The 26,968-nt window shown below is 38.0% G+C and overlaps 1 protein-coding gene across 4 annotated transcripts in view; it reads right to left on the bottom strand.

The window, feature by feature from the left end:
* The window catches only part of LOC138327469 (sushi domain-containing protein 2-like), a 47,268-nt gene that overhangs the window by 17,513 nt on the left and 2,787 nt on the right, over positions 1-26,968 (bottom strand). For all 4 annotated transcript variants that reach the window (XM_069273585.1, XM_069273584.1, XM_069273582.1 and 1 more), the window contains exons 2-13: positions 21,930-22,057; positions 20,705-21,055; positions 19,441-19,542; positions 18,973-19,138; positions 18,462-18,725; positions 9,508-9,689; positions 8,937-9,103; positions 7,795-8,076; positions 7,097-7,368; positions 4,528-4,665; positions 3,935-4,132; positions 3,601-3,743 (exon numbers count right to left, since the gene is read on the bottom strand). In XM_069273585.1, the coding sequence (XP_069129686.1) occupies positions 3,601-3,743; positions 3,935-4,132; positions 4,528-4,665; positions 7,097-7,368; positions 7,795-8,076; positions 8,937-9,103; positions 9,508-9,689; positions 18,462-18,725; positions 18,973-19,138; positions 19,441-19,542; positions 20,705-21,055; positions 21,930-22,057 (2,393 nt within the window). The remainder of the gene's footprint in view (positions 1-3,600; positions 3,744-3,934; positions 4,133-4,527; positions 4,666-7,096; positions 7,369-7,794; positions 8,077-8,936; positions 9,104-9,507; positions 9,690-18,461; positions 18,726-18,972; positions 19,139-19,440; positions 19,543-20,704; positions 21,056-21,929; positions 22,058-26,968) is intronic.

Genomic DNA, 26,968 nt, shown 5'->3' with positions numbered 1-26,968 from the left:
CCACATTCACCCCCCCCCAAACCTCCGAACAATATTTTTCTTAACCTTTATGACCCACTGATCACAAATCAAAATGTTAACATTGCATAAGTTGGGATGAACTTCCAGTTATGACGTCATCAAGATGGCCGCCATCTCAAATTTCACTAAAAAATGAAAAATAGTCATAACATTGACATTTTTCAACCGAAGTAGACAAATGAGGTATCGAAATGACCACAATAAAACACTAAAAACATATCAGGACCAAATAACCAAATATATGTAGTGATTTTTACGCAGGAAGTGAAAAAATAGGATTTCAAGCTCAAAAATGGTAATTTTTTAGTAAATTTTTCATATTGTGCTTGACGCAACAAAAACGTTTTCCAACCGCAAACTATTATTTCTAATTATTTTTTGTCCACTTATAAATCAGTTTAAACAAAAACAAGGAAAAAAACAATGTTAACATTGTAAAAGTTCCGTTATATGACGTCATCAAGATGACCGCCATCACGAATTTCACTAAAAAATGAAAAATATTCATAACATTGGCATTTTTCAACTGAAGTAGACAAATGAGGTATCAAAATGACCACAATAGAACAACAAATACATATCAGGACCAAATCATCCAAGATATGTAGCGATTTGTACGTAGGAAATGAAAAAATATTATTTTAAGCTCAAAAATGGTGATTTTTCAGCAAATTTTTCATATTTGTCTTCATGCAGCAAAAATGTTTCCCAACAATTATTATTGATCGTAACCAGTTATTTGATCTCTTGTCAATCAGTAAAAACAACAACAAAATATATAGAAATGCAAAAGAGAAATATTGTTATACCATCATTTGGTTTACAAAGCATCACCGTTTGCGTATAAAGGTCATATGATAGTGCATTTTTTCCCAAACCGCCGAGACTACAGTTTCCTGGTGTCTTAGAATTTCCTGAATATAATAGTGGCTATTGGAAATTTAAATCTTAACAAAGTGTTTTAGGTTGGCTAAATATCTAAGTGAGACTTCAAAACAATTCGCTTTCATGTTCGAAATGTTGTACACTAGTAGCGTCTCAAACTGAATTATTACATCAAAATGACAACTAATAGCTATATGGTATCAAATTAAAACTGAGGTAATTCTGTCATACCGTAAATACCATGACACTTTCCGAAACGTTTTGTGCCTTTTAGAATGAGCACATCCAGTGTTAGTTCCTGTGTATAACGTCAGGAAATGTCAGATGGTTACTTAACAGTGTCACATATTTCTTTCACTAGTTCTTTGTCTTCGATAGCGATGAGCTGATGTGACATTACATTACCGGGTTGCCATCGTGGTTGTAGCTTGTCAACCGTCCATGGCCAGAGTTAACATAAGAAACATCAGTGTCAGGGATGTAGGAGCTCTTCCTATTACCAACCTAGTGATTTAAATATCGTAAATGATGTTCCAGACTATCAGATCCACATTCTGCGAAGGATTGAGCTGGTTCTCCTTATTTCGTATGAAGCACCATTCCCCATTCTTGTGAACCTTCAGTGACCATAGATGGCACAGGTGGATTCTTTGAGGTAATAAATGAGGTCTGCAGTGAAGTTCCACTATTTGCCAAGTCTGAAAAGCACTGTAGAAAATTTTATTTCTGGTGAGTCTTCAATGGTCTCTTTACGCATACACCAGATGTGACACAACCAGCACCTTCAAGGGAGTGGGAAAAGTCAGACCAATGAAAAACATTTAACATTAATGGCCTCATTAATGACCTCGATGATATCACCTGTGCCGTTTATGGGCGCACGAGGGTCCACTAGATTAATGAATGGTACTTCATACAAATTATGGAGCTATGTGCTAAGGAGAACTAATTCCACCATTCGAATAATGTGGATCTGGTGTAATTTCCATTATGCCGAAGAAGTCTGGAACAGTATATACGATATGTTAGAATCTGAGGGAGATCCCACATCTCTGAACCTAATGTTCCTGATATGAACTCTGACCAAGGATGGGTTATGAAAGATGACAGGCTAGAACAACACTGGTAATGTACTGTCACATCAGCTCATCGACATTGAAGACAACGCTATGGCTTTCGACGAATTTGATACCGATATCTCGATTATTCTGATAATTTGGACTACAAGCTACCAGACATGCCGAGTCTCTTCAGTGGATGGAGCAGTGAGGCGAGAAAGCACGTGCAATGATAATGTTTATCATTAAGAACCAGTGAAAGAAATATGTGACACTGTAGTAACCATCTAACATTTTGCCTATGCTATGCATAGGAAATAAACAATGAATGTTCTCATTTTCAAAGACACAAACGTTCTGGAAAATGATATAAACAGAAACACAGGCTTAGGTTACATTTGTTACTCTATCAGTAGGTGTTGTGCTGTAATAATTATTTTTGAGACGCTGGTCAGCGTCAGCGATGTCGAGTTCGAAAAATAGCATATGCCCATTATACGCACCTGGTGATGTTGTGTAAACTTAATGAGGGTATAACAATAATTATCTTTTGCATTTCTTTATATCTTAATTTTTGTTGGTGTTTTCATTGATTTATTGATTGATAAGAGATCAAATAACTAATTACGAGTAATGATTTGTTCTTGGGAAACATTTTTGCTGCATGAAGACAAATATGAAAAATTTGCTGAAAAATTACCATTTTTGAGTTTAAAATCTTATTTTTTCATTTCCTACGAACAAATTGCTACATATATTGGATGTTTTGGTCCTGATATGTACTTGTTGTTCTATTGTGGTCATTTTGATACCTCATTTGTCTACTTCAGTTGAAAAATGTCAATGTTATGAATATTTTTCATTTTTCAGTGAAATTCGTGATGGCGGCCATCTTGATGACGTCATAACCGGAATTTATACAATGTTAACATTGTTTTTCTCTTGTTTTTGTTTAAACTGATTTATAAGTGGACAAAAAACTAATTAGAAATAATAGTTTGCTGTTGGAAAACGTTTTTGCTGCGTCAAGCAAAATATGAAAAATTTACTAAAAAATTACCATTTTTGAGCTTAAAATCCTATTTTTTCACTTCCTGCGTAAAAATCACTACATATATTTGGTTATTTGGTCCTGATATGTTTTTAGTGTTTTATTGTGGTCATTTCGATACCTCATTTGTCTACTTCGGTTGAAAAATGTCAATGTTATGACTATTTTTCATTTTTTAGTGAAATTTGAGATGGCGGCCATCTTGATGACGTCATAACCGGAAGTTCATCCCAACTTATGCAATGTTAACATTTTGATTTGTGATCAGTGGGTCATAAGGGTTAAGAAAAATATTGGTTCGGAGGTTTGGGGGGGTGCATGTGGGACCCTCCTAGCCCATGGCCTATGAGTTTTGCATCATTGCGATGCTTCTCTGCATATTACAAATGTATACGCACGTTTCAAAGTTTATTATGTCCTTGTGGGTAGGTATTGATTTCCATGTCATTATTTTGCGAGAGAAACACTTTTCAGTGAAAATGACGCCAATTTTTTTATCATGAATTAATTACGTCACAATCGATACCTAATCGCAAGGGCAGATAATTCTGTTGTATACAAAACGGAATATATACACCTGCTTACCTTGAGAGTATACGGGACCATGACTCGGACATTCAGCATGCCATTGGCGGCCACCACTTGTACACCCAGACCATTCTTCAGGATCACAGTAAAGTTAGAGTTGACGTTCCCAGCTTGATTGGGAGTGTTAACAACCGTCATCTCTAAATAAAAATAATACAAATACAGGGAATAATGTATCTCGAGAAACTAAAAGAGAAAATATTATTTATCTATTAACTTTTTAGTCACTAATAGTCAATGATTTAACTTATTTTCTACCTAAATCTTTATTATATTTCTTAAAAATCATACTGTTATTGCGACTATGAAAGGAATCGTAATTGAGACTTACGTGAGAACTGTTGCATGTACACAGGCTCTGTGTCGAAAAACTGGAAAGTGTTGTTAACAAGAACATTGAGCATGCGCCGAGGGCTGTTCCGGTCCAGTTTGATCTCCACTACCTCATGGGCAGTAAACACTCCAATGGTCGACAGGAACACGGAGGAGTTTAGGTTGGTGTAGATCTTCTGAGTGGTGGAGGTAGTGTCTGTATCATAAAAGGTAAGAGTTTCTACACATGAGATCTGAGGGAAAATATATCATATTTCATTTTTTATGCAATTTTAGCGCTACTGTTAAAGCTGTCAAGCAAGAGTAGAACAATAACTTATAAGACAATACTTCATAAGCACTTATATAATTACCCCTGAAGTTAATATATAAAACTTTTGTATCTATAGACAAACATTTTGTAGAAATTCTATTAAAAAGTCTCTTATACATGATTGTATATACTACCAAAATTCTGACGAGGACACGAATATTGTAGAACTTTAATGAACAGAGGAACAAATCATAAAACAACAATTGACCGTGTGCATAGAACTAAACTAAACAGATAAAGTTTATACTCGAGAAGAAGACGAAATTACAAATACAAACCTAAGTACTGCCTGGAGAACCTGCCCTGGACTATAACATCTTGGGATACCGTCTCCAGGAGCGTGAAATCTCCCGCACCATAAACACGATAGTAACGGCTGTCAAGGGTCCGCACGTGTCCCTGACCATATATGGTAGCTGAAATAATCAAATGAATGACAATGTTTTATTGAGTAATTCTAATTTATATGACATAAAATGCGGAAATGAATAAAACTGACTGTCTCAGTGTATGAGAGATTACCCACAACGAAATAACACCAATCTCAAACCATTGATTATCAAACAAACCTGTACCATTACAAAATGAATTTTGCCTGTATATTTTCTTTATTAAATATATATTAATGCTACGATTATTAACTCATTTCTGTCAAACGACGTTATAAGACCTACCAGCCCTTGTAGGTGAGTAGCCGAGGTTACAAGACCTACCAGTTCTTGTAGGTGTGTAGCCGAGGTTATAAGACCTACCAGTTCTTGTAGTTGAGTAGCCGAGGTTATAAGACCTACCAGCCCTTGTAGGTGAGTAGCCGAGGTTAAAAGACCTACCAGCCCTTGTAGTTGAGTAGTCGAGTAGCCGAGGTTATAAGACCTACCAGTTCTTGTAGTTGAGTAGCCGAGTTTATAAGACCTACCAGGCCTTGTAAGTGAGTAGCCAATGTTAACAGACCTATCAGCCTTTGGAGGTGTGTAGCCGACTTTATAAGACCTACCAGTCTTTGGAGGTGTGTAGCCGAGGTTGTGTAGCCGAGGTTATAAGACCTACCAGCCCTTGTAGGTGAGTAGCCGAGGTTATAAGACCTACCAGCCCTTGTAGGTGAGTAGCCAATGTTAAAAGACCTACAAGCCTTAGGAGGTGAGTACGCAATGTTAACAGACCTATCAGCCTTTGGAGGTGAGTAGCCGAGGTTATAAGACCTACCAGTCTTTGGAGGTGTATAGCCGAGGTTATAAGACCTACCAGTCTTTTGAGGCGACTAGCCGAGGTTATATGACCTACCAGCCCTTGTAGGTGAGTAGCCGAGGTTATAAGACCTACCAGTCTTTGGAGGTGTGTAGCCGAGGTTATAAGACCTACCAGCCCTTGTAGTTGAGTAGCCGAGATTATAAGACCTACTTGACCTTGTAGGCGAGTAGCCGAGGTTATAAGACCTACCAGACCTTGTAGGCGAGTAGCCGAGGTTATAAGACTTACCAGTCTTTGGAGGTGTGTAGCCGAGGTTATAAGACCTACTTGACCTTGTAGGCGAGTAGCCGAGGTTATAAGACCTACCAGCCCTTGTAGTTGAGTAGCCGAGGTTATAAGATCTACCTGCCCTTGCAGTTGAGTAGCCGATGTTATAAGACTTACCAGTCTTAGAAGGCGAGTAAGCAATGTTAAAAGACCTACCAGCCTTTGGAGTCGAGTACGCAATTTTATAAGACCTAACGGTCTTTGGAGGCGTGTAAGCAATGTTATAAGACCTACCAGTCTTAGGAGGCGAGTCCACAATGTTAAAAGACCTACCAGCCTTTGGAGGTGAGTACGCAATGTTAAAAGACCTACCAGTCTTTGGAGGCGAGTACGCAATGTTAAAAGACCTACCAGCCTTTGGAGGTGAGTACGCAATGTTATAAGACCTAACAGTCTTTGGAGGCGAGTAAGAAATGTTAAAAGACCTACCAGCTTTAGGAGGCGAGTAAGCAATGTTAAAAGACCTACCAGTCTTTGGAGGCGAGTAAGCAATGTTAAAAGACCTACCAGCTTTGGAGGCGAGTAAGCAATGTTAAAAGACCTACCAGCTTTAGGAGGCGAGTAAGCAATGTTAAAAGACCTACCAGCCTTTGGAGGCGAGTACGCAATGTTAAAAGACCTACCAGCCCTTGTAGGCGAGTAGCCGAGGTTATAAGACCTACCAGCCCTTGTAGTTGAGTAGCCGAGGTTATAAGATCTACCTGCCCTTGCAGTTGAGTAGCCGATGTTATAAGACTTACCAGTCTTAGAAGGCGAGTAAGCAATGTTAAAAGACCTACCAGCCTTTGGAGGCGAGTACGCAATGTTATAAGACCTAACAGTCTTTGGAGGCGAGTAAGCAATGTTAAAAGACCTACCAGCCTTAGGAGGCGAGTACGCAATGTTAAAAGACCTACCAGCCCTTGGAGGCGAGTACGCAATGTTAAAAGACCTACCAGTCTTTGGAGGAGAGTACGCAATGTTAAAAGACCTACCAGCCCTTGGAGGCGAGTACGCAATGTTAAAAGACCTACCAGTCTTTGGAGGCGAGTACGCAATGTTAAAAGACCTACCAGCCTTTGGAGGCGAGTACGCAATGTTAAAAGACCTACCAGCCTTAGGAGGTGAGTACGCAATGTTAAAAGACCTACCAGCCCTTTGATGCGAGTACGCAATGTTAAAAGACCTTACAGCCTTTGGAGGCTGGAGGCGAGTACGCAATGTTAAAAGACCTACCAGCCCTTGGAGGCGAGTACGCAATGTTATAAGACCTAACAGTCTTTGGAGGCGAGTAAGCAGTGTTAAAAGACCTACCAGCCTTTGGAGGCGAGTACGCAATGTTAACAGACCTACCAGCCTTTGGAGGTGAGTAGCCACTGCAGTCCCTGGTGGCTCGCTGGTCCATGTAATAATCACAGTCGTTATATTCAGTCCATAGACAGCAGTAGTAGAAGGTCACCACGTCCTTGACCCAGTGTGACATTGACGGCACGAGATCTGGCCGGCCGTACGGGAAGGCTCCCCAGGCATGACTCCTGTCCGGAGTGCTTCCTTGGAACGAATCGGCGGCATACCTCAGGGCACCGTCGGGTCCATAGCAACACTGGTTACCAGATCCTATTGACCTACAAAAATATCACGTGATCGTTCAAGAGGATTGTGTCCCAAAGTACCGGTTCTATGGAAGAGATTGGATTGTGGTATGTAACATTTTGTCTACTCAGGACAATAGGTTTCTATATATGGTAGTGTGCTGTCATTGTTGTAGTGTTCTCTTTTATTTTAGCATTTCTAATATGAATTCTGAAGCCAGGCTTGGAATTCATGACTTGACATAACTTTAAAATACGTTATTTTTAATAGATTACTCTCTGCTGAATAAGTGCAACTTTTTCTACATCTTGAAAATCAGTAATGACAGAAAGGTTCTTAGTATACTATGCTTTTGCAACGTATGTAGCTGTTTCATTATGGTACCGATTCTCGAAGAATGTCGTTTTATTTTTTCCAAATTTATAGTATTTGCACAAATCTGATAAACGCCTACTTACGTAGGTTTGACAGCCCTCACACAGTGCACGGCTCCGATGTGGTAGGTACATACACTTCCTCGGAACATATCACAGCCCGGGTCAGTCTGGAATCGGCCGATATCCACGAGGGCCTGGCCCAGGTTACAGGGACAGTATGGCAGAGACTGAAGCCACGCCATATCCTGTCTGTCGTTATTGTACCATAGGATACATTTATCGTGAGGCCATTGACTGCCGTATCTCTGCACCATGTCATTGTTAACGTACCAGCCCAGGGGCAGTTCACGACTCACTAGGAATCTGCAAGGAGTTTAAGAAGGAATACATCTACATACATGATAATTAGGTTTTGCTCAATGCGTTGTTGTTACATTTGATTTCCTGTAAGGTACTATAGTAGTTTAATTCCATCAATATTGTTGTTATGCTACCTTTAATAAAAAAAACCTTTAAACACTTCTGAAATAGATATTCTGCACTTCAACCAGAAATGTAATCTTCCATACAATTGAAATTAAAGAATGTTGATCAAACTGACTCCTGTTATCCTTTCCTTTGTACTCGTCAGTAGATAATTCCTTTGATCACTTTTGACTGTTGCTTTAAAATCGTGTTGTTATTCAAAAGCAAAGTTTTGACTTTATTAGTGTTGTTGTAGCAGGGAGGAAGTGGTTTGTTATATGTCATAGACAAGGTTATCAAGACTGAGAACTGTTCACACTATTTCAATGAAAAGTGATTATGGCGTATGCAAGAATTGTATGTTTGTGATGCATAATCGTAAAACATGTCTAGATCCCGATGATTTACAATTTAGAAACATTTCTATTGACCTATTTACTTGTATAGCTGCCAATTGTTTTTATGTTGATTGATCATCATTCTTTTATTTTCTTTAACGTACAATTCTCCATGGGAAAGTTTTGCAGAAATCAATAATTTTGTATGGATAATCTCTACGTTAAATAACGCCTCAACGTTATGGATATTTGTCAAACAGGCCCCTGCACGTTAATAAGTCTGAGTTTCATGAGTCCGAGTTAATGATAAATACCAAAAGTTTTGGTTATTCAGCAAGACAAAAACTTCATTGTTATACCCCCAAAGAAAGTGAACTAAACTGATACATTTATACTTTAAATCATCTATTAGATACGTACAGATGGGAGGTGGCTTTATTTGGGTCCACCAGTCGAACTTCCACCAGACCCGTTTCCACGTTACAAAGGTCACCAGAACATCGGTGGTCGCGCGTGTTAAAGGTATACCTCCCCGTGTTTAGGGCGTTAGGACCGGATCCCAGAACAGCCAACTCCACCCATTCCGCCTACACAGGTAAAAGTATACATTATCGATCTAATGTTAAATACTATGATGGATCTCCATATAAATCTTGTGCATTATTATACATAGCGTTTTGGCGCTTTATCAACTAATAAATAAATAAATAGACAGATGGATAAAAAACAAATTATATTTGCGAAGATTAAGTTTCGCGGATATGAAATTTAATGGAAATACGTTTCAAAATAATAAGGGAGAAGTCAATTCAAGGAGATCAACCTTGGCGAACTTACGTTGATCGCGAAAATCCGAAAAATATCATCATTGATAAAAGACAAACAAACAAATATCCAAAAACAAGGTAATAAACGACAAAATTCTGCAAAAAGTAACACAGAAATAAAATAAGATATTTATCTGAAATCCATGTTCGTTCAATGAAAGTACCTTTGAGCCCCGTTCTCTGTAGCCGATCAGTTTGATAGTGACTCGATCCATTCGCTGTGTTTGCATTGAAGAGAGAAGACTTGCGTTCCAGCTCAGTGACAGTGTTTCCGCATCAGTGGTATTCCATCCTGAGCCCGGTGTGTCGATGGAATGTAGAACGTCCTTCATCCTGCCGGGACTCACTGTTAGACAGAGGAACATTAACACACAGGTAATATAACCAAATGCAGTTTTATCATACATATATCAGGTATATCACGTTGAGTTTGTTATTGAGAAAAATATCTGGTAAATAGGCGATTTGCCGGTTCTCAATGACGTAAGCGATTTTCTTTGCAAACACCTAAGCGGCAACCGGAACAACCGGACAAGTTACCGAAGCGGCTATCTATAAGAAGTGCTTACTGCTATGAATTACGTTTCGTTTTTACTGTAATAATGAGATATGCCTTTCCATTTCTTGAATAGTTAACGTCACAAATACAACACAAAGAAGTAATTATTTAAAAATTAAAGGAATGGGGTGATTCATTTAAAACTAACATATGAACTAAAGCGGCAAAACATAACAGTTAGCTAACGTTAGCCTAGTCTTCAGTACATGAGCTCTACGAATAAAAACTATTGAATAGCAGACATTAACACGGCGCCTATCTGCATATTTGGAAGTTAAAATGTAATGATCATGAACTAAATACAGGAAATAAAAAAATAAGAAAAAACAAACATTGTTAATTATAAAGAGGCATGGTTCCGGTCGTGATATCGGCTCGTCTAAAGTTGTATAGATCAAAGTAATGTTAGACTGAAAATAAATGTCAAATATGGGGTTTCTAAATACATACGTTTATCTACTTTACATATAATATATAAATGATCTACAATGTATTTGTGAAAAAGCAGTTTGTAAAATCCAATAAATAATCTATTACACGACAGCAAAGTTGCGTAGTCGTGCGATTTGCGAACTTTAGTAGGGATTTTCCCGATTTTTATAGAGCGCATATCGGAGGACCAACTTCTACCGTGGAATATTTTTTTTCAATGAAATAAAATACACATTGTTTATCCTATTGCATATTGATCACTGTACATGTATGTATAAAGTAATGCAACTGTATGTACAATAATGTATATATAGTGTAATTTCTATTGGAACAACGGAAGAATGCACAACTGATAAAGATTACAAATTTCAACTTTTAGCGTATGTATAAATTAATTCTCATTGGCACTATTTGTGATTCAGGTAAAGCAATAAGAACCTATGGGTTCTGCGTATAAACGTAATCAGTAGACGTTCTATTAATTCTAAAATGAACATGAAAATTCAGTGGTAATTTTTCAATACTTAAAGTTAAACTTTTATTATCAATCCAGGTCGATATAAAAGACAAGTTACAGAATGTACATGTATATAAATATCAATTTGATTTCATGTGTCTTAGTCCGCTAAACCTGCCTATATTATTAGGTTTTTTTTTATAATTTTTTTGTCTATTATATAATTAGACTATATATTAGGCTAGCCCGAGATACTCTGGCCCTGACACCAGACTTAGACATTATGACAGATAGATGTCTTGTTTAGGGCCAGAGCGCAGTCCTATATCAAAACGTGGAATAAGCCTACACCGTTTGGTATCGGACCAGGTCATCTCCGATTTAGCTACTTACAAAATATTACCAACCAGAATCGCCACTTACCTTGATCTTTTCAACAAATGAATAATTTACCTACTCACAGCCATCCATTTCATCACGCATGCCCGTCCTATTGTGTCAACACAGTAGTTCATGTCTTTTCCGCAACTGTAAATTTCCCTCGTTGTTGTCGGCATTTTCTCGTAGTATGCAAATCACCTTTAATCTCGTCGGCTTATCCCACGTTTTGAAATATAGGACCAGGGGCGCTCCCCCCCCCCCCAACATGTCTTTTTGCCCCCCCCCCCCCCATTTTCGCCGACTGAAATGTTCTAAAAATGCATATTTGAAAGAAAAAAGGTTCCTCCTGCACATTTTCCGTACTTCATTCTAAAAACTTTTCCGCTGCGCGGTGCATTTCCTAAAACGTTCAAGCACATAATGTGGAAACCTTTAATAGTAGAAATTCAATACACATGACCTACACTAAAAATGTCCATTAAGGGATTCTACGTACTACATTTGTATTTCAAAAAATGTCTAAAATGTCAAAAAATGATTACTTTTTTATATGCCTTAGCAAGACAATTAATTCATTATTATTTTGAGTTACAAAACAATGTGTCGATGGTGTGAAGCTGGTATATTCAGATCGAGCAGGGTTGCACAATGATATGACGACACAGTTATCAAAATTATCATTTCTAAATGCAGGTTACTTTAAATCGAAAAATTACCATGGTAAGAACGCTTTTAAATCACCATGCATCGATAAACTGATCTTAGCAATTCTAAATCGTAATATTTTTTCCCGGAGGAGACCCCCGAACCCCCCAAAACACCAAAATCTCGCGCTTTCGGGCGCTCGCAAAATCATCAAAATACATTATAAAACTCATCTCAGCCATTCTAAATCGTAATATTGTTCCCGGGGTCGACCCGCAGACCCCAAAATATCGCGCCTTCGGCGCTCAGACGCTAATTTGGCCAATTTGCGTATTCGTTAATTTCCTTTTAGCGACCCCACTGTCTATAAATGTGTACGAGGATTATATTTAATGATATATGAAAAAAGTATATAAAGTATATATGTTTGTGTGTTTAATTAATCTCCTCCTGTAGGTGCGGCGCGGGATGGGGGAGGGGGTTACAAAATATTGAGGACCTTTGCCCCCCCATTATGTTTCATCTTCCTACGCCACTGAGGACTGTGCTCTGACCCTAAACCAGACATCTATCTGTCATTTATGTGTAAGTCTGGTGTCAGGGCCAGAGTATCTCGGGCTAATATTAGGCAAAACATGCATTTATTTGATAGCTTGAATTACTTTGATTACCACACAAATAGAGTAACAGTACAGCAATTGTACAGTAAAGTTTATAGGTAAGCGTATATACTTTAGATGTATACTTTGAAAGAGCGCTTACTTCCGTTGTATCACCGCTGTCCGCATACGTTATCAAATAAATCAAAGTACAGTTCTTATACAATAGACTTATAAACGGAAACATAAAATCTGATAAAAATACAGATGAAAATATATATCAAGTACTATAAAGATAATCTGGATCCGATAAATAAAACGCTTCGCTATGCCCTGCACAGGCTGCATGTGCGCACGATAAATATCGGATTAATCGCTAAATGAATATTTTAACAGCCTTCACACATATCTCTCAGCTTGATTTAATGCACTCAACAACCAAATACAAGCAAAAACAATTTAATTTTAGCGAACACAGCATTTCAACTGAGCCCACTTTCTTATTTGAGTTGAGTAAAGACCAACTTTTTGTCCGGTGGAACTCTTTTGTGTTTCAAGGGAGATCACTCTAATCGCTAATCTATTGGAAACCGGCAAATGGTCTATTGTGACAAGATATTTTGCACGTTCACTACGTTGCCATGTAATCTATGTAATCCATGGATGATGTACAATAACCCCTGAATATAGGAAATCTGTATTTGTCCTTTCTTCCTTTTTGTGTAATTTTGTTTTCGGTTTTCTTTATATTGTTTGGCTTATAAACAACCTAGTTAAGATATAAATATATCGTCAGTGTGATTTCTCGCCATATATAAAGATTACTATGTTCCTATTCATATGATTCATTCCACCAGTCAGTGTCCATTTATAATCACAATTCTGTCCAGTACGGACGTAATGACTGGGGATTGTTCTATGGGTGTCTTCATCGACATCTTGTAGAAAGGCAATGTTAATGATACTATTGGTATGGTCAATGGTATAATTATGATCTGTGAGATCTTATTTCTAATCCCTTATCTACCAAATGCAGTCTACGTATTTTTTCCTAAACATAAACTGGATTTTATCGTGGCTTGGCTTCCTTTTTCAAATGTTTCACAAACTAGTTTACAACAAAGGTATCCACTAAATTGCCCTTGGTAGTGCCGATGCGGTTCCTGTAACGGTATTGCAGTTGTAGGTGCTCTGTAATGTCATGTGTCTGAAAGTTGGGTGTTATTCTGGCAAGTTCTGTCGATGACTGTACTATGAACGTTTTTGTAAACAGCTGATAAATTCATGTGAGATGATTTCCTCCTCATGGACTTTTGTACAACTAAGACAAAGCGTAGGCGAAGTCTAAATATCAACACACCTTCTGGAGTTTTGTACAACTAAGACAAAGCGTAGACGAAGTATAAATATCAACACACCTTCTGGACTTTTAGTAGTAATTGAACAACCGCTCTAATCAGAATTTATTTCATTCTCATTCTACCATGTAAATAAGATGTACCATGTACCTACTCATTGTTATAATCCAGGAATACACACACGTAAACTCACCTATGGTTATAATCCAGGAACACACCCTCGTGTACTTAACAATGTTTATTATCCCGGAATACACTCTCGTGTACATGTACTCACCTATGGTTATAATCCAGGAATACACCCTCGTGTACTTACCTATGGTTATAATCCAGGAATACACCCTCGTGTACTTACCTATGGTTATAATCCAGGAATACACCCTCGTGTACTTACCTATTGTTATAATCCAGGAATACACCCTCGTGTACTCACCTATGGTTATAATCCAGGAATACACCCTCGTGTACTTACCTATGGTTATAATCCAGGAATACACCCTCGTGTACTTACCTATTGTTATAATGCAGGAATACACCCTCGTGTTCTCACCTATGGTTATAATCCCGGAGCACACCCTCGTGTACTTACCTATGGTTATAATCCCGGAATACACCCTCGTGTACTTACCTATGTTTATTATCCAGGAATACACCCTCGTGTACTTACCTATTGTTATAATCCAGGAATACACCCTCGTGTACTTACCTATTGTTATAATCCTGGAGCACACCCTCATGTATTTACCTATGGATATAATCCCGGAATACACCATCGTGTACTCACCTATGGTTATAATCCAGGAACACACCCTCGTGTACTTACCTATGTTTATTATCCAGGAGCACACCCTCATGTATTTACCTATGGATATAATCCCGGAATACACCATCGTGTACTCACCTATGGTTATAATCCAGGAATACACCCTCGTGTACGAACCTATGGTTATAATCCCGGAGCACACCCTCATGTATTTACCTATGGTTATAATCCCGGAATACACCATCGTGTACTCACCTATGGTTATAATCCAGGAATACACCCTCGTGTCTCACCTATGGTTATAATCCAGGAATACACCCTCGTGTACTTACCTATTGTTATAATGCAGGAATACACCCTCGTGTACGAACCTATGGTTATAATCCCGGAGCACACCCTCATGTATTTACCTATGGATATAATCCCGGAATACACCCTCGTGTACTTACCTATGTTTATTATCCAGGAATACACCCTCATGTATTTACCTATGGATATAATCCCGGAATACACCATCGTGTACTCACCTATGGTTATAATCCAGGATCACACCCTCGTGTACTTAACAATGTTTATTATCCCGGAATACACCCTCGTGTACTCACCTATGGTTATAATCCAGGAATACACCCTCGTGTACTTACCTATTGTTATAATCCAGGAATACACCCTCGTGTACTTACCTATTGTTATAATGCAGGAATACACCCTCGTGTACGAACCTATGGTTATAATCCCGGAGCACACCCTCATGTATTTACCTATGGTTATAATCCCGGAATACACCATCGTGTACTCACCTATGGTTATAATCCCGGAATACACCCTCGTGTACTTACCTATGGTTATAATCCAGGAATACACCCTCGTGTACTTACCTATTGTTATAATGCAGGAATACACCCTCGTGTACGAACCTATGGTTATAATCCCGGAGCACACCCTCATGTATTTACCTATGGATATAATCCCGGAATACACCCTCGTGTACTTACCTATGTTTATAATCCAGGAATACACCCTCGTGTACTTAACAATGTTTATAATCCCGGAATACACCCTCGTGTATTCACCTATGGTTATAATCCCGGAATACACCCTCGTGTACTTACCTATGTTTATAATCCAGGAATACACCCTCGTGTACTTACCTATTGTTATAATCCAGGAATACACCCTCGTGTACTTACCTATGGTTATAATCCCGGAGCACACCCTCATGTATTTACCTATGGATATAATCCCGGAATACACCATCGTGTACTCACCTATGGTTATAATCCAGGAATACACCCTCGTGTACTTATAATTACCTATTGTTATAATCCAGGAATACACCCTCGTGTACGAACCTATGGTTATAATCCCGGAGCACACCCTCATGTATTTACCTATGGATATAATCCCGGAATACACCCTCGTGTACTTACCTATGTTTATTATCCAGGAATACACCCTCGTGTACTTACCTATTGTTATAATCCAGGAATACACCCTCGTGTACTTACCTATTGTTATAATCCCGGAGCACACCCTCATGTATTTACCTATGGATATAATCCCGGAATACACCATCGTGTACTCACCTATGGTTATAATCCAGGAATACACCCTCGTGTACTTAACAATGTTTATTATCCCGGAATACACTCTCGTGTACTCACCTATGGTTATAATCCAGGAATACACCCTCGTGTACTTACCTATGTTTATTATCCAGGAATACACCCTCGTGTACTTACCTATTGTTATAATGCAGGAATACACCCTCGTGTACTTACCTATGGTTATAATCCCGGAGCACACCCTCATGTATTTACCTATGGATATAATCCCGGAATACACCATCGTGTACTCACCTATGGTTATAATCCAGGAATACACCCTCGTGTACTTACCTATGGTTATAATCCAGGAATACACCCTCGTGTACTTACCTATTGTTATAATGCAGGAATACACCCTCGTGTACGAACCTATGGTTATAATCCCGGAGCACACCCTCATGTATTTACCTATGGATATAATCCCGGAATACACCCTCGTGTACTTACCTATGTTTATTATCCAGGAATACACCCTCGTGTACTTACCTATTGTTATAATCCAGGAATACACCCTCGTGTACTTACCTATTGTTATAATCCCGGAGCACACCCTCATGTATTTACCTATGGATATAATCCCGGAATACACCATCGTGTACTCACCTATGGTTATAATCCAGGAATACACCCTCGTGTACTCACCTATTGTTATAATCCAGGAATACACCCTCGTGTACGAACCTATGGTTATAATCCCGGAGCACACCCTCATGTATTTACCTATGGATATAATCACGGAATACACCCTCGTGTACTTACCTATGTTTATTATCCAGGAATACACCCTCGTGTACTTACCTATTGTTATAATCCCGGAATACACCATCGTGTATTCACCTATGGTATAATCCAGGAACACACCATCGTGTACTCACCTATGGTTATAATCCAGGAACACACCACCGTATACTTACCTATGTTTATTATCCAGGAATACACCATCGTGTATTCACCTATAGTTATAATCCCGGAGTACACCCTCGTGTACTTACCTATTGTTATAATCCCGGAATACACCATCGTGTATTCACCTATGGTTATAATCCCGGAATACACCCTCGTGTACTCACCTATGGTTATAATCCCGGAATACACTCTCGTGTACTTACCTATGGTTATAATCCCGGAGTACACCCTCGTGTACTTACCTATTGTTATAATCCCGGAATACACCCTCGTGTACTCACCTATGGTTATAATCCAGGAACACACCATCATGTATTCATCTATGGTTATAATCCAGGAATACACCCTCGTGTATTCACCTATGGTTATAATCCAGGAACACACCATCGTGTACTCACCTATGTTTATTATCCCGGAATACACCCTCGTGTACTCACCTGTGGTTATAATCCCGGAATACACCATCGTGTATTCAACTATGGTTATAATCCTGGAATACACCCTCGTGTACTTACCTATGGTTATAATCCCGGAATACACCATCGTGTACGAACCTATGGTTATAATCCCGGAATACACCCTCGTGTACTCACCTATTGTTATAATCCCGGAATACACCCTCGTGTACTCACCTATGGTTATAATCCCGGAATACACCATCGTGTATTCACCTATGGTTATAATCCCGGAATACACCCTCGTGTACTTACCTATGATTATAATCCCGGAATACACCATCGTGTATTCACCTATGGTTATAATCCCGGAATACACCCTCGTGTACTCACCTATTGTTATAATCCCGGAATACACCCTCGTGTACTCACCTATGGTTATAATCCCGGAATACACCATCGTGTATTCACCTATGGTATAATCCAGGAACACACCATCGTGTACTCACCTATGGTTATAATCCAGGAACACACCATCATGTATTCACCTATGGTTATAATCCAGGAATACATCCTCGTGTATTCACCTATGGTTATAATCCAGGAACACACCATCGTGTACTCACCTATGTTTATTATCCCGGAATACACCCTCGTGTACTCACCTGTGGTTATAATCCCGGAATACACCATCGTGTATTCACCTATGGTTATAATCCCGGAATACACCATCGTGTACTCACCTATGGTTATAATCCAGGAACACACCATCGTGTATTCACCTATGGTTATAATCCCGGAATACACCCTCGTGTACTCACCTATGGTTATAATCCCGGAATACACCATCGTGTATTCACCTATGGTTATAATCCCGGAATACACCCTCGTGTACTTACCTATGATTATAATCCCGGAATACACCATCGTGTATTCACCTATGGTTATAATCCCGGAATACACCCTCGTGTACTCACCTATTGTTATAATCCCGGAATACACCCTCGTGTACTCACCTATGGTTATAATCCCGGAGTACACCCTCGTTCTACCGTGATACAATGATACACTAATTCGGCCTTTCTCTAGCAGCCTCGGCACGGCGCATTTCGTCTTCATAGAGTTGATGTGGACACCTGGAGAGCTGGTTTTAGAATCCCCGAGGCCAAAAGTGCACGTTATGTTATCATTGGGGCCTATGCAGGATCCTGACATTTCTATCATCTGGCCGCCATACATTCCGCCATATTGAGGCCACAACTCTAAGGGTACACCGTCAACTACAACAAAGATAACATCACAACTCAAAGGATACACCGTTAACCACAGCAAATTTAAGTCACAACTCCAAGGATACACCGTTTACTACAACACATATAACGTCACAACTCCAAGGGTACACCATTAACTACGACAGATAGTTCTATGAAGTCATATGGTTTTTTTTCATATAAGAATGGCAAACATGTTCATCCAATGTTCACTCATTATAACAAATTTATGGATAATGAAGAAAACAATAATTACACGGTAGGCGTGGATCTCGGCAACCTCCTCTTACGATTCTGTCTGCGCAGATCCGGAAGTAGTACCGTCCATATACGTCACTTCCTTTATAAGACTGTGCATTCAGTAGTTCGTTTTGTGGCACGGCTGTTGTCCATCCACCACCATATCCGGCATTAAATCCACTCTGCCAATTCAAAGTGTTTTAATACAATCTACGCATTTATCTTAAATGTTTATGATTAGCAACAATTTGTACAAGAGTTTATGTATAGTGATATTCTTTAAAAACTAAGAAAACAAAATGAGATAATTTAGGTTCTTGCGACGTGAAATTGAAACTTTCTTTCAGCCTTTATCAATGGCTTTAGTCTAGTGCTAGAAATACATGTTCATCTATTAAATACAGCAAAGGAAATTGATATAAAAGTCTGATCAGAGGACATTCTGAAATTAGTGAAAAAATACAAAGAAAAGAAACATGCTTACTTGATAATATCTCCTAATATCAATGTTCATGTGTCCGTAATTAAAGATGGCGAATGTCATCATGGTCTCGTCTGTTAGGATAGCCGCTTGGAAACTGCTTGTCTGTTATGATTAAATTACATTTATAGTGAGTCCTACTGCATGTAAAATTAATGTAATCAACCTTTTTCTAAACAACATTTACCTCATGTTAAAATCATGGCGTATATAATGATATTGCTACACAACAAATGAAAGGTGTATGTGTGACGATTCGATGGCAAGTAAGACATGGCATAACAACAACAGCAATGAAACAACTGAAAAAATCCGCAATATCTGACATCGCACATTCTAAGCATAAAACATGAGAAGAAAACGTTGCAGAGTGCCTGTACAAGATCGGATGCAAAAACTACGATGTCTCGTTCATACAGAAGAGGCGGAGCATCGATCTTCGACTTTCATGTCGAAAGAACTCGTACGTTTTTTTTCACTTTTGTACAATTAGGCTAACTGGTCACACATTTAGTTTTCACTTCTTGACTACGATAGCATTGCAGAAGTAATTTGGTGTGACACAGCGCTGAAAACATTAGTGATTGTATCATCAATACAAGACTTCTGATACTCATATTATCAGAATAGAGAGTGTGGAACGGTTTGTTAACTTGTATATATAGGTCATTCGCTATGCTCTAGTGAGTTCTGTAAAGTAAAATAACAATATAAAATACAAGCTTGCTCTTCATTCTATCCTGTGTGAAAAGTGTCTCCGAATGAAATTGATCGTTGTTGTAAGGAATGTCATTGCCTATTGATTGAGAAATGACCTTGTTTTGCCGTTAAGTTACCTTGTATGGGTTTATTGTGTTTGTTATGACCAGTTGACCTTTGCATGCATGCAGTTTGTTGTAAGTTACCTTGCATTGAGTTTGGTATGACAAGTTACCTTGCATGGAGTTTTTTGTAAGTTAACTTGCTTGGTGTTTGTTATGACCAGTGACAAGTTAACTTGGATGGTGTTTGGTATGACAAGTTACCTTGCTTGGTGTTTGGTATGGCAAGTTACCTTGCTTGGTGTTTGTTATGACCAGTGACCTTGCATAGTTAACTTGCATGGAGTTTGTTATGACAAATTACCTTGCATGATGTTTGTTATGACCAGTTACCATGCATAGTTTTTCTTGTAAGTTAACTTGGATGGTGTTTGGTATGACAAGTTACCTTGCTTGGTGTTTGGTATGGCAAGTTACCTTGCTTGGTGTTTGGTATGGCAAGTTACCTTGCATGCACTTTGCGACGATAGCGGGCCACATCCAGCAGCGACCTCGATGGAGTCTGTTACATTTTCCCATGTGACGATGATACCTCCTGTGGGGACGAAGTTCTTGATTCCTACCACGGCGTTAGATATGTTGGTACCAAACATGGCCAGTTCAGCACGGTCATGACTGGTGTTCAGCGTCCTGTAATAAATATTACCGGCACCACTGTGGGTGTCCAGTGCCTCCCCGCTGTGGTAGAAAGGGGCGATGATAGGATAGTCGTAGGATGGGATGACATTTCCACTACTGAAGTCAAAGTTACCATACTCTGCTCTCACATCGAAAGATAAAAAACCGTCAGTTGTTAGCTGAAAAAATTAAATGTGCGTTTAAAAGTATCTGAGATGATACTGTGACATCTTTACGATATTGTGATTCGTGTATATACAATGCCCTACAGGTAGGACATTAGGGAGTGGAACGACTGGTTCGTCCGTTGATAGTATAATGTGACCAGGTGGGGAATGTTGCTTGGTGTCTTCGGCAGCATACTTTAGTGAAATAGCACTATAAAAAGGAAATATTTCTATTCTACAAGAAGACACAATACACATATACCACACTCTCCCAAAAATCACACCACGCACAGCATACACGCCACACACCACATACAAGGGAGGCCATCCTTGTATGACCCTGGTTGTTAATAGGACGTTAATATAAGCAAACAAACAATAAAATAAAGTAATATATACAAATACATTCTCTACTTTTTTTAGTTTTATGTATATCTAAGTGGTAATTAAATGGGGCTTGTTCCTGCATAATTTGATTTACAATAGTAGAATAATACCACTTGAGAATGAGAATCTCTATAGACACTTTATAATGTAACGTTAACCTACCAAGATCTGACGAGCAGCTAGTATTAACTGTCTCACTTAACTGAATCACCATTACATTTGGTCCGTCGTTAAAATAGTGCGTACGGAGGCAAATAATAAAACAAATGGTTTTCATATTTTATTACTTCAATTTTGGAGAATAGCCTAAAATTGATAAGTTTTGAGAGCCTTAATAATTTTAGAGGTCAATATCATAAACTCCATAAAAACATAGAAATTGAAAGTTCCAGAAAGCTGCTTTACATAGGGAACTAGAAGGAATATCTTATAATAAAGTAATAATCATTATTGTCTTAAGAAGAATGAATGGATAACGAAAAGTTAAGTGTATAGTTACCCATATACTTGAGTACCGGCCGCCATAGAATGCGAAGTACTTGCCCTGAGGGAGATCGATCCTAGCTTTCTTGTGGGCGGTGGCATCTAAACTCACAATACCTTTGTCGTAGAATGACGGCTCTTGGCCTGCAGAAAAAGGGCCCAGTGTTACTACAACTTGTTTGAATCGAAGTAGGAATTAAATAATTGGCGAATAAAAATAATTAGGTAAACAAATTATTTTTTACAATCTGGCTCCAATTTGTCAAGTTCCGGGAGTAAGTAAAATATAGTTCCACAATAAATTTATCGTTTTAAATCCATTTATTCCATATTATTTTTTTTATTTTTTTTTTAATAATAACACAATGCTTTCCATTGCATTCGAACTGATGTTGATATGGAACCTTTGTCATGGCATATATTTTGGCCTAACCGGATGCGCATTCACATAAGGGGAGAAGTCAGTGTTTCGGTTTGTGTTCTTGCGCAGCAGCCCCTCTGCGTTTACGCAAGTGTAAACGATTGCCCGGTTGGTAAGTTTATATAAGAAAGTGAAAACGGAAATGTAAATATATAATAATATAACAAAGCATATAAATAAAACAACAGTTAAACATCTGTATCAAAATAGATTTTCTAATGTAGCTAGTTACCATTGATATCACTGACAAGTCATTAAAAGAATCGATTGGATGTTTTATACAATCCATAAACTAAGAAAGTACTTTATAAAATGAGAAAGTATTTTGATCATATATTAACTAAATCTGTTCATTTTCTTTAACAGGTTAATGAATGCGACATCCATCATAAGTATCTTACATCCTCGCCATCACAGAGATGAACAAAAACAAAACATCCATATATATACATATATATTATAACACATGTTCAATTTAACTATGATATTCAAGTATTTTCGTATTTCAGTTAGTCATGCTTTCATATCCTTCTAGAAGTTATATTACAAAATCTACAAGCCACCTTTAACCTTATCAATGAAATGAATGCTTTACTTTTGTTTAAAAATAAATGTTTACCAATAAATGGATACATAGGTAACCACACATTGCTTAATTAGTTGTGGTTTTATTATCGTTTTCTCCGTAACAGTTGTATCTTTAGCAATGACTAAGAGTGCGTGGACGATATAATCCTATCGCTTTCCTGGCCTCTATTTATGTGATTTGATGCGGTGTGGGCCGGTGTAACGTTGAAAATGGACCTCCGTTGAAAATTGACCTCGGGTCAGTTTTCAACGTTGAAAACGGACCCCGAATGCCGTTGAAAATTGAACATGCCGTTGAAAATTGACGGTGTCTAGGGTCAATTTTCAACGGGAGGTCTGTTGAAAAATGACCGTTGAAAAATGGCCTTGGCAAACTATCAACGGATGGTCTGTTGAAATATGATCCTAGTACATTCACATATATAACTGTTGCACAAACTCTGTTATTTAAATTACGTAATCACCTCGATTTGAATTGAAATTTGGTATTGTTATCATCGTAACAAATACCTCATTTAAACATTTTAGGTGCTTGTATGTTCATTATGGAGAATACGTCACTACAAAACTTTCATTTTTCTATAGTCATTTTGTTCGTCCGTGTAGATAATGTTAATTTAATTGTTCTCAGACTGAGGAATTGCTAAATAACACTGAGGTAACGTAGTAAATAAAAAGGAATAGTTGTTATCAACTGCATGCAAAGTTTGTACTACATGTATGTGGTGTTCACTTCCGAGTACCAGTGGTAGTGTTACAAAACTATAATTATGGGATATTATTAATTTGTTTCTTAATGATTTTTTATGATTATATTTTCGACGATTTAACGTTTGTCAGATATTCAGTAATTGTTAATATATATTTATTCCCTGCAAAACAAGAATGCATGTATTATATATCTGCGTATGGATCAGTTATGTTGTGTTCTGCGTATGGTTGTGTTGTGTTGTTGTATTGTTTTGTGGTTGTGTGTTTTTGTGTTGTGTGTTGTTTGTTGTGTGGTGTTGTTGTGTGTTGTGTTGTTGTTCCGTGTTTGTGTAGTGTTGTTACATGTATGTGATGTTTTTGTGATGTGTTGTTGCGTTATGTTGTGTTGTTAGGTGGTGTGTTGTATTGTTGTTGTGTTATGTGTTGTGTTGTGGTTGTGTGTTGTTGTGTTGTGTTGTGTGATGTGTTGTTGTGTAATGTGTTGTTTTATGTTGTATGATGTTGTGCTGTGTTATGTTGTCGTGTGTTGTGTTGTCGTGTGTTGTGTTGTTGTGTGTAATTGTGTTGTTTTTGGGTGGTGTTGTATTGTTGTTGCGTGGTTGTGTGTTATGGTTGTGTTGTGTGTTTTGTTATGTGTGTTGTTGTGTTGTTGTCGGGTGTTGTGTTGCTGTGTATTGTTGTGTTGTTAGGTGGCGTTGTATTGTTGTTGTGTTGTATGTTGTGGTGTGGTTGTGTTGTGTGATGTTGTGTTGTGTTGTTGTGTGATGTTTTGTTGTGTGATTTTGTGTTGTGTTATGTTGTGTGATGTTGTGTTGTGTAATGTTGTCGTGTGTTGTGTTGTTGTGTGTTACTGTGTTGTTTTTGGGTGGTGTTGTATTGTTGTTGCGTGGTTGTGTTGTGTGTTGTGTTATGTGTTGTTGTGTAATGTTTTGTTGTTATGTTGTGATGTGTTGTGAGATGTGTTGTGGTTTCGTGGTGTTGAGGTGTCGTGTTGTGTTGTTTTGTAAAAACGAGTTCTTATAGGGTCACTTTTCAACGGGGTCTATTTTCAACGGGTCGGTGTAAAAAGTGCGCTGAATGTTCAGTTTTCAACGGGGGTCCATTTTCAGTTACAACATACAGATTGATAACATATCACAACAATGGAAAACACAACAACGCGGCCAGGGCCGACACATTTATAAATACTTATATTGTGTTTTAGAGATGTTTTTATTCTCCACGAACACTTTTATTGTTGTGTGATTTTCCAGGTTATATAAATTTTTGCACTAATACCAAATTTATCAAGGCATTGAATGATTTATCGCTAATTTAGTATTACCTCTTACTCATAATGAATACAACATTATCAATTAAGAATCAATCACTTGTACTGCAAATCACTTAACAAATGATGTTCACATAGCGCATGCATTTCAGGACAAATACAAATACATTTGTAAATGAATAAAAAAATAAAATGAAATCAATCTTTGTAGAGAACAAAACTCAGGAAGCAATCTTTTAAAATATTGTTTCATAGTGTTACATAATGATTAAGTTAAAGTCACAACGATATAATATAATATGTATATGCTACCATCGCTGGATATCCTGAACTACCTATTGAAGAATGTTATACTGTAATAATATATACCAGTCAGAAGAATGTAACTTACGAATCAGCATTACTATGGCAACAGATGAACAAGGATAAAATTAATGCATTTAATAGCATTTTTATAGCCAATAACCATTCCTGATAGTTATTTATCGAATACGACTACAAAACAAATGCCACCGATAACAGTGAGGATGGCATCATATTAGGTCACTGAACTAGAGCTGTGGTTTGTGGCACCATATTAGGTCACTGAACTAGAGCTGTGGTTTGTGGCACCGTATTAGGTGACTGAACTAGAACTGTGGTTTATGACACTATATTAGGTCACTGAACTAGAGCTGTAGTTTGTAGCACCATATTAGGTGACTTAACTAGAGCTGTGGTTTGTGTTACCATATTAGGTGACTTAACTAGAGCTGTTGTTTGTGGCACCATGTTAGGTCACTGAACCATAAATGTGGTTGTGGTACTATATTAGGTCACTGAACTATAGATGTGATTTGTGGCACCATATTATGGCACTGAAGTAAAGATATGGATTGTGGCACTATATTAGGTCACTGAACTAGAGCTATGGTTTATAACGCTATATTAGGTCACTGAAGTATAGATATGGATTGTGGCACTATATTAAGTCACTAATTTAGAGATGTGATTAATGGCACCATATTACAATATGTAGGTAACTGAAGTATATATATGGATTGTGGCACTATATAAGGTCACTAAATTAGAGATGTGTATTGTGGCATTATATTACAACATGTAGGTAACTGAAGTATATATATGGATTGTGGCACTATATAAGGTCACTGAATTAAAGATGTGTATTGTGGCACCATATTACAACATGTAGGTAACTGAAGTATAGATATGGATTGTGGCACTATATAAGGTCACTAAATTAGAGATGGGTATTGTGGCATTATATAACAACATGTAGGTAACTGAAGTATAGATATGGATTGTGGCACTATATTAGGTCACTGAATTAAAGATGTGATTTGTGGCACCATATTACAATATGTAGGTAACTGAAGTATAGATGTGGATTGTGGCGCTATATTAGGTCATCGAATTAAACATATTGTTTGTGGCACCATATTACAATATGTAGGTAACTGATGTAAACTTATGGTATGGATTGTGGCACTCTTTTTGGGTCACTGAACTAGAGCTGCTGATTATGGCACTATATTAGGTCACTGAACTAGAGTTGTGGTTTGTGGCCATCTATCAGGTCACTGAACTAGAGTTGTGGCTTGTGGCACTCTATCAGGTCACTGAACTAGACCTGTGGATTATGGCACTATATTAGGTCACTGAAGTATAGATATGGATTTTGGCACTATATTAGGTCACTGAACTAGAGCTGTGGTTTGTGGCATTTTGTTATGTCACTGAACTAGAGCTGTGGTTTGTGGCACTATATTAGGTCACTGAACTTGAGCTGTGGTTGGTGGCACGATATTAGGTCACTGAACTAGAACAGTGGTTTGAGACACTATATTAGGTCACTGAACTAGAGCTGTGATTTGTGACACTATATTAGGTCACTAAACTAGAGCTGTGATTTGTGGCTCTATATTAGGTCACTAAACTAGAGCTATGGTTTGTGACACTATATTAGGTCACTGAACTAGAGCTGTGGTTTGTGGCTCTATATTAGGTGACTGAATTAGAGCTGTAGTTTGTGGCACTATATTAGGTGACTTAATTAGAGCTGTGG

Source organism: Argopecten irradians, chromosome 7, assembly GCF_041381155.1.
Source record: "Argopecten irradians isolate NY chromosome 7, Ai_NY, whole genome shotgun sequence".
Taxonomy (NCBI): Eukaryota; Metazoa; Mollusca; class Bivalvia; order Pectinida; family Pectinidae; genus Argopecten; species Argopecten irradians.
The sequence above is the reverse complement of the archived record's forward strand: the minus strand, read 5'-3'. Positions and strand labels throughout refer to the sequence as shown.